Source organism: Phalangium opilio, unplaced genomic scaffold (genome assembly GCF_054372755.1).
Source record: "Phalangium opilio isolate 3A_F unplaced genomic scaffold, DU_Popi_V2 ptg000362l_1, whole genome shotgun sequence".
Classification (NCBI taxonomy): domain Eukaryota; kingdom Metazoa; phylum Arthropoda; class Arachnida; order Opiliones; family Phalangiidae; genus Phalangium; species Phalangium opilio.
In genome coordinates this window covers 749217-763930 of record NW_028324231.1, presented here as the reverse complement: position 1 = coordinate 763930, position 14714 = coordinate 749217, and the positions used below count along the sequence as shown (strand labels likewise).

The window sequence follows — 14714 nt, the reverse complement described above, 5'->3', positions numbered from 1 at the left end:
ACATCGAATTCCGTTCATCCAGAACACAGTGCCCAACGAAGGCTATTTCGTCCAGATTTATAATATCGAGAAGCATTTGATTTGTTGCGCTGGGTTTTACAATGAAGAAGATGCCAACATCTCCATTTACGATTCCCTTAAATACTTATCGCTAGAACAACGATGTTCCAGATTGCCACAATTGGTATCACTGTTAAGCGCTCAATTTAAAAATACTAATGTCGAGAAATTGCATCTCAAATTCATAAAAGTTACCGATCAAGAAGAAGTGGAGTGCGGTGCTCATGCTGTGGCCAATGCTGTAAATGCTTGCTTACACGCTGAGCCTGGATGTATCATATACAACACGAGCAAAAACACCATGAGGAAGCATCTCCATGATTGTCTTGAAAAGAATCATTTATCCTCATTTCCAATCAAAGAAAAGAATCCTGGAACTTTAAAGGTGTACTATGAAAGTACACGCAACCTAGTTTATTGTATCTGCAGAAAAGAATACGATGGCAGCAAGATGATACAATGTGACAGGTGTTCAGAATGGTTCCATCAAACCTGTGTCAATGACTCGAAAAAGCATCCAAAAAAAGGATACGAATGGTTATGCGAATTCCGATGTGCTCCAGACACAATTGAATTACCTTAATCACGGAAATTTTCAACGCAAACATTAGTTTGAATATTTTTTGAAATTAAGCGTGAAAACCGGTGGTTTTAACGCTCTACAAATAAATATTTTTTTTTTTTTATTTTTCTTTGAGTAAAAAAATGTTTCCTTACGTTTATCATTTTATTTTAAGCGACTCGTGCAATAGGCCTTGCAATAATTTGTTATGTGGCCGTATATATTTTAAACTAGCTAACAAACCTACAGTTGAGCAGTTGTTTTAAAGCAGTGGAAACCGTTAAGCTTCCTCTCTATGTTGATGCCCCGTCAAAATCAAATAGTGCTATCATAATGTTTCTATTTAGGGAATTGGTTCTTTTTATTTTTCTGATTCAATAAAGGATAATAAGGGATAATCATAAATCTAAAATTTTTTCTGAACCCCAGTTTTTGCTTGGCGAAGGCTAGTGGGCGGGATTTATAAGTGCACTTAAAAATCCGGCCCACAAATTCCTTTTTTTTTGCCCTGCTAAACCTAGAGTTTGTGGGGAAAGTCGAGAGGATAATCACTCAAACTCTCTGTTAGGGCTGTGCGAGCCTTGAATTTTTGGTTTCGAGTCGAGTCTCGAGTATTGAAATTTTCCCTTATCGAGTATCGAGCCGAGTCTCGAGTACTCGAATCGAGTATCGAGTAGTTGGAAAATTTGTTTCGAGTATTTATCGAGTAATTGGGAATTGATTTTCTAGTATTTTCACGCTTTCTGTTAATTTATTGCTCTCATAATAGACATTTGGTGTAATTTTGACCATCGACAACTACTTCCATCAATTCCCAGACGGTATTAGTCTTCTTCGCTTTAAATTTAACTAACTTAATTCCTCATTAATATCTTCTTCGGAGTGTCATTCCTCACCGAGTGACCGAAGTCACTTGTAGCCATTGTTATACTTCGCGCAAAGTTCCAATAGAAAATTACTAACCTAAACTTAAAATAAATAATTAAATAAATTAATTAATAAAATAATAATAGTAAACGCGACTTTAACTGTATTTCATTACTTTTACTTCCACTATTTTTACCAGCTAGGAGCTACTACCCTACTACATTGCACTGGAATTATGATCTAAACTACCCAATGAGCACTAATGTGCGTCTGTTAACCAATAAGCGTGACTTTGTTGTAGATTTTTATAGCTACTACATCCTATTATCAGAGTTGAAGGCTTTCCAAAAGCAGGTTCGAGTATTTATCGAGCCTTGGTTTGATACTCGAAACATTTTCGAGTCTCAGAAAATCTCTTATAGAGTATCGAGCCGAGTACTCGGCTCGATACTCGATCGAGTACTCGAGTCTTATCGAGTACTCGCACAGCACTACTCTCTGTTCTTCTATTCCCCGGAATATTGCAATTATAGCATAAATAAATTTATACGGGTAATAATTTTATCACTGTTCAGAGTAGGGCATCGAGGGGCTATTCACTCTGATTTTATGTACGGTAAATTATTTAAGCATTGTAACAGATAGCGCTATTCACTCATTGGGGTAAGGTACAGAGGGGCTATTCACTAATTAGGGTAAGCTATAGAGGGGCTATTCACTCATTAGGGTAAGGTATAGAGGGGCTATTCACTCATTAGGGTAAGCTATAGAGGGGCTATTCACTCATTAGGGTAAGGTATAGAGGGGATATTCACTAATTAGGGTAAGGTATAGAGGGGCTATTCACTCATTAGGGCAAGCTATATAGGGGCTATTCACTCATTAGGGCAAGATATAGAGGGGATACTCACTCATTAGGGTAAGCTATAGAGGGGCTATTCACTCATTAGGGCAAGCTATAGAGGGGATATTCACTCATTAGGGTAAGGTATAGAGGGGCTATTCACTAATTAGGTCAAGCTATAGAGGGGATACTCACTCATTAGGGTAAGCTATAGAGGGGATATTCACTAATTAGGGTAAGGTATAGAGGGGATATTCACTCATTAGGGTAAGGTATAGAGGGCTATTCACTCAGGGTAAGCTATAGAGGGGCTATTCACTCATTAGGGTAAGGTAAAGAGGGGCTATTCACTCATTAGGGTAAGGTATAGAGGGGCTATTCACTCATTAGGGTAAGGTATAGAGGGGCTATTCACTCATTAGGGTAAGGTAAAGAGGGGCTATTCACTCATTAGGGTAAGGTATAGAGGGGATATTCACTAATTAGGGTAAGGTATAGAGGGGCTATTCACTCATTAGGGCAAGCTATATAGGGGCTATTCACTCATTAGGGCAAGATATAGAGGGGATACTCACTCATTAGGGTAAGCTATAGAGGGGCTATTCACTCATTAGGGCAAGCTATAGAGGGGATATTCACTCATTAGGGTAAGGTATAGAGGGGCTATTCACTAATTAGGTCAAGCTATAGAGGGGATACTCACTCATTAGGGTAAGCTATAGAGGGGATATTCACTAATTAGGGTAAGGTATAGAGGGGATATTCACTCATTAGGGTAAGGTATAGAGGGCTATTCACTCAGGGTAAGCTATAGAGGGGCTATTCACTCATTAGGGTAAGGTAAAGAGGGGCTATTCACTCATTAGGGTAAGGTATAGAGGGGCTATTCACTCATTAGGGTAAGGTATAGAGGGGCTATTCACTCATTAGGGTAAGGTAAAGAGGGGCTATTCACTCATTAGGGTAAGGTATAGAGGGGCTATTCACTCATTAGGGCAAGCTATAGAGGGGATACTCACTCATTAGGGTAAGGTATAGAGGGGATACTCACTCATTAGGGTAAGCTATAGAGGGGATATTCACTAATTAGGGTAAGGTATAGAGGGGATACTCACTAATTAGGGTAAGGTATAGAGGGGCTATTCACTCATTAGGGCAAGCTATAGAGGGGCTATTCACTCATTAGGGTAAGGTATAGAGGGGCTATTCACTCATTAGGGCAAGCTATAGAGGGGCTATTCACTCATTAGGGCAAGCTATAGAGGGGATACTCACTCATTAGGGTAAGCTATAGAGGGGATATTCACTAATTAGGGTAAGGTATAGAGGGGCTATTCACTCATTAGGGCAAGCTATAGAGGGGCTATTCACTCATTAGGGTAAGGTATAGAGTGGCTATTCACTCATTAGGGTAAGGTATAGAGGGGCTATTCACTCATTAGGATAAGCTATAGAGGGGCTATTCACTCATTAGGGTAAGGTATAGAGGGCTATTCACTCATTATGGTAAGGTATAGAGGGGCTATTCACTCATTAGGGTAAGGTATAGAGGGGCTATTCACTCATTAGGGCAAGCTATAGAGGGGCTATTCACTCATTAGGGTAAGGTATAGAGGGGCTATTCACTCATTAGGGCAAGCTATAGAGGGGCTATTCACTCATTAGGGCAAGCTATAGAGGGGATACTCACTCATTAGGGTAAGCTATAGAGGGGATATTCACTAATTAGGGTAAGGTATAGAGGGGCTATTCACTCATTAGGGTAAGGTATAGAGGGGCTATTCACTCATTAGGGTAAGGTATAGAGGGGCTATACACTCATTAGGGTAAGGTATAGAGGGGCTATTCACTCATTAGGGTAAGGTATAGAGGGGCTATTCACTCATTAGGGTAAGCTATAGAGGGGATACTCACTAATTAGGGTAAGGTATAGAGGGGCTATTCACTCATTAGGGTAAGGTATAGAGGGGCTATTCACTCATTAGGGTAAGGTATAGAGGGGCTATTCACTCATTAGGATAAGCTATAGAGGGGCTATTCACTCATTAGGGCAAGCTATAGAGGGGATACTCACTCATTAGGGTAAGCTATAGAGGGGATATTCACTAATTAGGGTAAGGTATAGAGGGGCTATACACTCATTAGGGTAAGGTATAGAGGGGCTATTCACTCATTAGGGTAAGGTATAGAGGGGCTATTCACTCATTAGGGCAAGCTATAGAGGGGCTATTCACTCATTAGGGTAAGGTATAGAGGGGCTATTCACTCATTAGGGCAAGCTATAGAGGGGCTATTCACTCATTAGGGTAAGGTATAGAGGGGCTATTCACTCATTAGGGTAAGGTATAGAGGGGCTATTCACTCATTAGGGCAAGCTATAGAGGGGCTATTCACTCATTAGGGTAAGGTATAGAGGGGCTATTCACTCATTAGGGTAAGGTATAGAGGGGCTATTCACTCATTAGGGTAAGGTATAGAGGGGCTATTCACTCATTAGGGCAAGCTATAGAGGGGCTATTCACTCATTAGGGTAAGGTATAGAGGGGCTATTCACTCATTAGGGCAAGCTATAGAGGGGCTATTCACTCATTAGGGCAAGCTATAGAGGGGATACTCACTCATTAGGGTAAGCTATAGAGGGGATATTCACTAATTAGGGTAAGGTATAGAGGGGCTATTCACTCATTAGGGTAAGGTATAGAGGGGCTATTCACTCATTAGGGTAAGGTATAGAGGGGCTATACACTCATTAGGGTAAGGTATAGAGGGGCTATTCACTCATTAGGGTAAGGTATAGAGGGGCTATTCACTCATTAGGGCAAGCTATAGAGGGGCTATTCACTCATTAGGGTAAGGTATAGAGGGGCTATTCACTCATTAGGGCAAGCTATAGAGGGGATACTCACTCATTAGGGTAAGCTATAGAGGGGCTATTCACTCATTAGGGTAAGGTATAGAGGGGCTATTCACTCATTAGGGTAAGGTATAGAGGGGCTATTCACTCATTAGGGCAAGCTATAGAGGGGCTATTCACTCATTAGGGTAAGGTATAGAGGGGCTATTCACTCATTAGGGTAAGCTATAGAGGGGATATTCACTCATTAGGGCAAGCTATAGAGGGGCTATTCACTCATTAGGGTAAGGTATAGAGGGGCTATTCACTCATTAGGGTAAGGTATAGAGGGGCTATTCACTCATTAGGATAAGCTATAGAGGGGCTATTCACTCATTAGGGTAAGGTATAGAGGGGATACTCACTCATTAGGGTAAGCTATAGAGGGGATATTCACTAATTAGGGTAAGGTATAGAGGGGCTATTCACTCATTAGGGTAAGGTATAGAGGGGCTATTCACTCATTAGGGTAAGGTATAGAGGGGCTATACACTCATTAGGGTAAGGTATAGAGGGGCTATTCACTCATTAGGGTAAGGTATAGAGGGGCTATTCACTCATTAGGGTAAGCTATAGAGGGGATATTCACTCATTAGGGCAAGCTATAGAGGGGCTATTCACTCATTAGGGTAAGGTATAGAGGGGCTATTCACTCATTAGGGTAAGGTATAGAGGGGCTATTCACTCATTAGGATAAGCTATAGAGGGGCTATTCACTCATTAGGGCAAGCTATAGAGGGGATACTCACTCATTAGGGTAAGCTATAGAGGGGATATTCACTAATTAGGGTAAGGTATAGAGGGGCTATTCACTCATTAGGGTAAGGTATAGAGGGGCTATTCACTCATTAGGGTAAGGTATAGAGGGGCTATACACTCATTAGGGTAAGGTATAGAGGGGCTATTCACTCATTAGGGTAAGGTATAGAGGGGCTATTCACTCATTAGGGCAAGCTATAGAGGGGATACTCACTCATTAGGGTAAGGTATAGAGGGGCTATTCACTCATTAGGGCAAGCTATAGAGGGGATACTCACTCATTAGGGTAAGCTATAGAGGGGCTATTCACTCATTAGGGTAAGGTATAGAGGGGCTATTCACTCATTAGGGTAAGGTATAGAGGGGCTATTCACTCATTAGGGCAAGCTATAGAGGGGCTATTCACTCATTAGGGTAAGGTATAGAGGGGCTATTCACTCATTAGGGTAAGCTATAGAGGGGATATTCACTCATTAGGGCAAGCTATAGAGGGGCTATTCACTCATTAGGGTAAGGTATAGAGGGGCTATTCACTCATTAGGGTAAGGTATAGAGGGGCTATTCACTCATTAGGGCAAGCTATAGAGGGGCTATTCACTCATTAGGGTAAGGTATAGAGGGGCTATTCACTCAGGGTAAGCTATAGAGGGGCTATTCACTCATTAGGGTAAGGTAAAGAGGGGCTATTCAATCATTAGGGTAGCGCATAGAGGGGCCATTCACTCAACTTTTCTGTACGCCTGTTAAGTACGGTACAATCAGGCTACTATTTCGAACTGAGCCCCTGGGTCAAGGGGGGCCCATACGCGCTTTTCGCGCGTCGAGTTTTCGATTTTCCAGACAACCAGCGCGTTGGTTTACAAAGCTAGCACGGAGGGGCTTATAAAATATCTTACGTATGTCTGTCAGCCATCCAGTCTTTTCAGAAACAGCGTTATAGTGCAAATGTTGTACAAATAATTTTTGTGCGAGTATTTTTTAATTATGAATTTTAGTTGATCGGTGTTTATAAGAGTAAAAATAAATATAAATATAGGCACAGTAAATTTCATAAAATCCATTTATTTCACAGACTGTTTAATTACTTTGGAAGTTGGAATAAAGTTTTATTTCAGGTGCCTGCACATGGTACAAAATAACAATAACTATTCTAGTATATTAATTAGTGCAAACTATTGATTATAATAATTATAATTGATTATTATTAATATTATAATTATTCTATCTCGTGAAACATGACAAGCTGAATCGACCGGTGCCCAAGCCGAAACCGAGGCTTACCGGATATTTTAATACCTGACAAATTATAGTCAAAACAAAATCACTGGCCGTTAGCTTCAAAGCCAAAAATAATATTAATGGTAGTCTTAAATAACTATTTAATTTATCTTGAGATTCTCGTGTATATTTACCCGGAACAACTTTTACCGACCAGGGCCGTGAGCCCGTGACTCACTCGCCCGACTCCCGAAGTATGTTGTCGGAGCCTCGGACTCTAGATCTCGCGGAGGATATTTGCCGTTTCGCGCCCAGTATCGGCCAGGAACCGTTAACCGTTTAGCGAAAGATTTCTCTCTCCCCACTTTCATCACACGTGACACTTCGCCCTCTCAATCCTCAAGCGGTACGCGTCGCCTTGTTTCGTATGTTTTGAGATATTTCTACCTCTCGCGCCTAGCTCCGAAAAACCGAGATTTTTTGGGTCTGTACGAGCCAACCTAATAGTGCAATTTTTTGCGCATATACAGACCTTGCCCCTGGGTCGTCTTTTTTAATTCCAGAGGAAATGTACGTTCCAAGGGCGAAAAGGGGAAGGTGTTCAGTAGTTCAAAATTAAGCGACTATTTTTTAAGCTCATAAAACCTTAGACAAATGGTCTACTAAGGAGGATTAGGGCAAGTTAAAATTGCTAACCTACGTTTTCCTTGAAATTCTGTGCAATTTCGTTGACACTGCAAAATTCCCAATGAATATGCACTCGATTTGGCGGGTATTTTCTTAAACCCATAGTACATTGGAAGGCGGAAGTCACCTGATTGAAAACGTCGCCATTTTTCCAATTTTTAATAAAATCTAAAGCATTGGTCCTAAGATAAGAAAACAGGCTAAAATAGTCCATCCCGCGCGGCCATGACTATATTAGCCTATAGAAAATCAAGGCCCGAAAAACAGGCGAAAATAGTCTACAAGTATAGGGTGCCTAATTTGGCCTTGAATTTCTTAAGCCCGAAAAACAGGCCAAAATAGTGCGGGCCGCGCGAACAATGCTATTCCAGCCCGAAAATTCCGACGCCTGAAAAACAGGCCAAAATAGCTTAGGAATAAGATGACGCTAATTTCGCCTGAAAAGTCAGAAGCCCGAAAAACAGGCCAAAATAGCTGGCTCGCGATTGGGCACTATTTTGGCCTGTTTTTCGGGCCTAAATAGCAGCGCCTCATCGGGCCAGCTATTTACGCCTGAAAAACAGGCCAAAATAGTGTCAGGCTATTTCGGCCCGAAAAATTTCGAATCGCGTTAGGGTCATACTGGGATGTTTGGGGAACTGGTTCATTAGGGTTTTGTTCACTTATCACTAATGGCCTAATTTGAACCCCGTCCTCCATCTGTTCGTGGTCCGATTCCAGATCATTTTCGCGATTGTCCTCATCAGCATTATCATTTTCCTCATTATCTAAGCCTACATCTAATTTGACACTGACATCGTCCGTGGGCCTTGGTTCCGATTCGTCCGAGCTGCTGATTAGTTCTTCACTCTCGCTCCCGCGACTTTCCGACACTGTATAACAATATCCAGTAGGATTTTCTTGTTTTCTACTGTGAGCTTGAAAATGAGGTGTTGGAGGAGGCGAATCGCGTTTTTTCGCTGCTTTTTTTCTTGTTGCTCTTTCCTCTTCAAACAATATGTAAGCAAGTGGATGCTTGGCCTGGAATTAAGCATAGGAGAATACCACTTTTTTACTATCGAGACGAATATCGAATACCCAAAAATTTTCTTATCGAATATCGAGACGAATAATGATTTTTTAATCGAATATCGAATAGTTAGGCTTAACGAAAATATAGTCTTATCGAATACTCGTCGAATATTAGGCCTACTATTCGCGAATATTAAGCCTACTATTCGCGAATACTTGTCGAATATCAAGGCCTGCTATTGGCAAAGTACTAAAGGAGCTTTTAGTAAGAATTTTTTACAAAATATTTATTCGGAAATGAAAATGACTATGCTTTTAGTGAAAGAATATTTTTAGGCGTTAATATTTCACATTTTGTACACATCTTCATACTTAAAATAGTGGAGTTAGGCCTTGGCCCTTTGCGAAATTGGTTGTCGAATATTTATCGAATAGTAAAGTCGGTATTCGATATTCGTTCGAATAGTAAAAATGGGTTCAAACGAATACCGAGACGGTTATTCGTTTCGATATTCGATCGAATTATTCGTAGGGGTGTGCGGGTACCCGATACCCGACAATGACTTTTCCAACAATTTGAAACTACTCGGGTAGCAAAAAATACTCCCCCCATTACCCGTGTCAAGCCGAAACAGGTTGTCGGGTTATCCGCGGGTAGAAAAACAGGAATCAGAGGTCCAGTTTGAAATAATTGATTGGATGAGCCTGCAAAGTTGGGTCTAATGCAATTCCTATGGAGGGGTTTGATTGTTTACGTTTTGCTTAGCCATTGACCCGAGCCGTCCGTAGTAGTAGTGGCCGGGGTTGTCGCTTCGTTATATTACCACAACCCACCCATAGGGGTTACTGGGCTCGGTTAGAGATTTAATTATAATTAAAATTTTTTCAGGTCAGACCCGGGAATCGAACCCGGGTCGCTGGTGCAATAGGCAGACAATCTACCAACTGAACCATAGAGAGTTGATAGAAACCTCGAGTTTTTTATTATTTATTCTTATCTCTAAAATGTCGGGTTGATGGTGGGGTACCTCTTAATCTGTGGGGTCGGAAACTTTTGAATTTTTATCTGTGGGGTCGGATACTTATGAATTTGTATGTTTGGGGTTTTTATATTTATTTTCTTTTTATGTACCTACAAATAATTAAAGACAAACCTGAGTGGGTTAATGAATATGAATTGTAGGTAAGTTTTTAAAAATCGAATTTATTATTTAGGACACATCCGTTACGGGAATTTTGACGTTAGTCACGGCGGTTTTTAGGGTTAGGCTAAGTAAAGGTACAGATGGTCAGGGCCTACTGCATCACGACGTATTCGTATAGAGGTATATCACTAATACGAAAATCACGACTACAGGACTGCTAATAAGTAAAAATATTAATAAATTCGTCTGTTGCCATGGCTCTCATGAATACCTTTTTATACTTTTGATAGCCTTGGGTTTTTAAAATTTATTTTTCCAAATATTAATAAAGCTATTATGCTAAAATAAAATTAATATTTCATAATATAAAGTTGAAAATCCACAAACCGGAAATACTTCAAACCTGTACACCAATCAGCTTCACCTTTCGTCTTAATGGCGGGAAAATTTAAATACTTCGTAAACACGTGTAGATTTAGGAATTTTAGGCCTTGTCAAATTTTACCTAGAAATTTTTGAAAATATCTTTATTCTACGTTAATAGTACAACAAATTTCTCAACTAATTTAACATTTTTTTGGCATTTATTAAAATTGAGGAACCATTTTGAATGAACACTTTCTTTTTTAGTGTTATTTTTAATCAGTGAAAACTTTCTTTGGCAATTTTTTTAATTTTAAAAAACTTCTTTGGTTGTGAATTACTAATTTAGGAAGCATTTAAAATTAATTAACACTTTCTAAGCAACTATTTAACGCTAGAACATGGGGGAACCCTTTTCGATAAGATTATAATATAAAATTTCATCACAAAAAAAACCCTAAGCCTTGGCCTTACTCAAAACAAAGAAACTACAAAAATCAAAGTCGTTGATTTAATAAAATTGAAGAAAAATTAGAGATAAGTGAAAAGATTAATATGTCACTGAAGACAAGTATAATAATAAAAATGGAATTATGTTAGTAAAAATAAAGTACTTAGTCAAAATCAGCCTCATCTTCTAATCGGTAATTGGCCATATCAGCTTGCGCGGACCAAGCCGAATGTCTGGCTCCATCCATGGCCCTAGCGACTCTATTATCTTCCCTGAGTCTATGTGACCCACCACCAATTGTGGCACCGCATTCGTTGCAACGACCTTGAACCATGGCCCCTCCACACTCGGTAATACAATAAACGTGTCCATTGGGACAAGTGTACCAATGTCCCTGAGAGAGACCCATGGCTTTAAGTATTTGTAACTTTTCTTCCTGGCTAACCCCAATTACGGCTCCTTCGCTGAGGACAACCAGTTTTTGTTTCATAATGTTTAGTTCCTTGAAGTCAGCTTCCGTCATGGCCTTATTAACCAGTAACTTCTCCAGGATGACGTCGAAGAATTCTTTGGCTCTCAATGAACCGTTTACACGAATTTTGCCAAAATCTTTGAAGAAATTGTGTAAGGATTGCAAACGACGCGTTTCGTTTGACAAGTCCTGGATTAGCTGGTTCGTTTGGCGACCTGACCTTCGCATTCTGGGTACAGATTTAAACGATATTTTTAACTTTCAAGGAGTGTCTAAGGTCATTTTCCATCAACACTTTTAATTGCATAAATGTCAGAATGTTGTGGGTTCAAAAATAACTAGTACCACTAACATAAGACATGTTCCTTCCATAAGCATAACGCTACTGAGAGACTTACAGCTTGAGTTAGTTCGAGAACGACGAGTGAGAATTGAAGTCCTACACTCGGTGGAGTCGGTGGTTAATTTTGCAGGGCTTCCATCTAGGTCCTATTTAGTCTATACTAAGCCTTTGACAACAGCGCTTTACCTCGAATCTATGACCTACCACACTCACTTCATGACAAGCTCCAGTTTGTAACCAGAATTTACAAACTTATGGAATGAACATATCTTATCAACTTATGCACTAACTCCAAAAAAGGTTGGTAGAACAGAAGTGCATTGGGATAGTTCCATTTATGGAATTTTGAGCTAACTCATCGCTAAAACACTCCAAATCATACCGAGTTTAGGGTGTCCCTTGTGGCAATATTTCAAACAACATTTTCCACTCAAAATCGCCCATGGAACCCACTATACTTTGGTCAAAAATGAAACACCATGCCTGAACAGTGTCGGACTCGGATCAACACCCCCGGGGGCCTCTATGCACTGGACGTTCATGGGCCAATGTGATATGACAGCTGAGAGCTTAAGGCTGATCATCGGGGGCCCCCTATGCACGAGACATTCATGGGCCCACTGTGATATGACAGCTGAGAGCTTAAGGCTGATCATCGGGGGCCCCCGATGCACGAGACATTCATGGGCCCACTGTGATATGACAGCTGAGAGCTTAAGGCTGATCATCGGGGGCCCCCTATGCACGAGACATTCATGGGCCCACTGTGATATGACAGCTGAGAGCTTAAGGCTGATCATCGGGGGCCCTCTGAGCACTGGGGACTCTAGGCACGCGCTTAGAGGATACTAATCCGGCACTGTGCAGCGTAAACTTCCACGAAAATTACCCAACCAATATGAAATTCCCTGACGTGTATGACAATTCTAAAATTCCCTGACGCTCGTTTTCAAAATCCCAACGGACAACCCGGTAACCCTCCATTATCTTCCCTGGCCCTTTCCCTGACATAATTTGATAGGCACTTACTTTTGCGTCATTCTTTCAATCGTGTACGAGGTAAATTCCAAGGCCTTTTGATACAAAGACTTCAGGTCCGAGTTTAACGCCTTGAGGACACTATCATCCAAGCTGTTCTCAACGTTCTCCACCTCTTTCAAGATACTCAAGTAATTTCGAAATCTGATCAAACTATCCTGATCGAAGGTGTTTACCGCAAAGATGGCCATCAAGTATTTCAGGTACTCCTTGTACTTGACACTCTGCGGATTCAGGTACGTGGTGAAGACCACTCGGTTCTTGCTTCTCGTCTTCAAATCGTGATCAAAATGGCTGACATCCGCTTCCAGAATGGACTGATCGCGTTTATTCTTCTCTAATTCCCCAAAGGCTTTTCGCTTAACGGTTTCTATTCGAGCTAGGGCCGACTTAACCTCGTTCCCGAACCTTAGGTTGCGTCTGATTGGTGTTTTACATTTGGGACACGAGAGCATTTTGACTTCGCTAGTCTTTTCGTTCTGGGCTTGAATCCATTTGGTTAAACCATAGATTTCGATGACGTGTTCGCAGTCTTCCAATTCAATAAATCTGTAACGCGAGAATTCACAGCTCTTAGATCTGTGTTCCATAATTTCCCTTGATATTATCAAAGGTCCCACAAAGTACAACGCGTTGTATGTAGGTGGCGTTAAACCATTAAGTCCTAAGTGCTTCTAATGTCGGTGGACATAATTGTAGAGAGACACTTACCTGGCCTTTGGATGGTCCTCCTCCTCAAAGAATATCGTTTCCAACTCTTCCTTATTGCACGTTCGGCAAAGCTTCGGACACGGCTCTCCGCACATTCCAACGCAAATATGTCCGCATTTTAGTTTCCTGTGCACGTAAACTTGCACGGGGGTCTGTTGCAAATCTCGCCGCATTTGGCAAGACATTTTTCGTGTTTACAGCTCCATTTACACTTTTCCAAACAAGGCGGACAAGGATAACCGCACGTCTGTTGACATAGACTATGAGGACACCTATTGTCGCAACGGTACCCGCACGGTGGGCAACTATTGGAACAAGGCGCCCGACAAGCGTGGCCGCAAACCAGAATCTTCTTGCAAGGCATATTGCAAGGAGCGTGAAGTCTCCCTTGAAAACACTCTCCGCAACTGCCGGAACAAGTGTGTTCGCAATTCAACTTCGCGTTACATTTTGCGGCGCAATTTTCTTGTAAATTGACGCGATCCTTGGATTTATAGCAACTGGATTTGACTACGTGCCCGCAAAGAGAATATACCAAGAGGAGCAGAAACTTTCGAGATAGGGACCGACTCTGAATTTGGAGAAACTAGTTCCGGTTGTTCTCGTGACCCTGCCGTCTGCTTAAAAATCACCTTTTGTACGTCAACGGTCAACCCAGAGATCAACCCTTTGCCACCACCAAAAATAAGCTGTCGAAATAACTTAACCAATAAAAGGCAACGCTGCTACGCCAAAAACCAAAAACCGGATCTAGTTACTACAAAATCGTGGCTGGGCTTTTCAAAAGCCTTGTGAAAGGCTAAACTTTCTGCTCCTCTTGGTACATTCTCTTTGGTGCCCGCAATCCAATTGCACATTCACTTTGACGACGCAATTAGTTTGGCAAGGCTTACCGCATTTTTTATCGCATTTATGGCCGCAACTCAAAACCTTGGGACAATTACCATTGCAAGCGTCGATGAGTTCAGCGTTATCCTTGGAAAAAAGGCACTGTATTCGGATATCGTGTCCGCATGGTCCAGTAACGGTGACGAGTTTCCTGCAATCGCCACAACGTTCCCCGCATGGTCTGGGGCATTTATGACCGCATGTTAGCAACTTGGGACAAGGCAGTGTACATTTATGTGACTTTTCGTCAACGTGGCATGGCAGGAATACTTCATGGCCACATTTGGGAACAGTTTTCATAACCCTAACCACGCAATCTCCACAAGGCTCGTGGCACTTCGTAACTAAATTTCCAGGGAAATCCCTTGAGTGTATGATAGCTCTAATTGTAGGCTATCCAAC

General features: G+C 41.3%; 1 protein-coding gene across 1 annotated transcript; it reads right to left on the bottom strand.

Annotated features, from left to right (window-relative positions):
- Nucleotides 1-10556: 10556 nt before the first annotated feature.
- LOC149597347 (NFX1-type zinc finger-containing protein 1-like) lies at nt 10557-13930 on the bottom strand. The gene is made up of 3 exons (XM_089861041.1): nt 13425-13930; nt 12705-13262; nt 10557-11561 (listed from the first exon to the last, which is right to left on the bottom strand). The coding sequence occupies exons 1-3, from the start codon at nt 13607-13609 to the stop codon at nt 11024-11026; spliced, it is 1281 nt and encodes a 426-aa protein (XP_089717167.1). The 5' UTR covers nt 13610-13930; the 3' UTR covers nt 10557-11023.
- Between the last annotated feature and the right edge of the window lie 784 nt (nt 13931-14714).

Bases quoted from the DNA above. Each gene is read 5' to 3' on its own strand.
- LOC149597347 (XM_089861041.1), bottom strand. From the start codon at position 13,609: ATGTCTTGCCAAATGCGGCGAGATTTGCAACAGACCCCCGTGCAAGTT. The intron at 13,263-13,424 runs GTAAGTGTCTCT...CTCGCGTTACAG, and splicing joins GAGGACCATCCAAAGGCCAG to ATTTATTGAATTGGAAGACT. The intron at 11,562-12,704 runs GTAAGTGCCTAT...ATCTGTACCCAG, and splicing joins ATTGAAAGAATGACGCAAAA to AATGCGAAGGTCAGGTCGCC.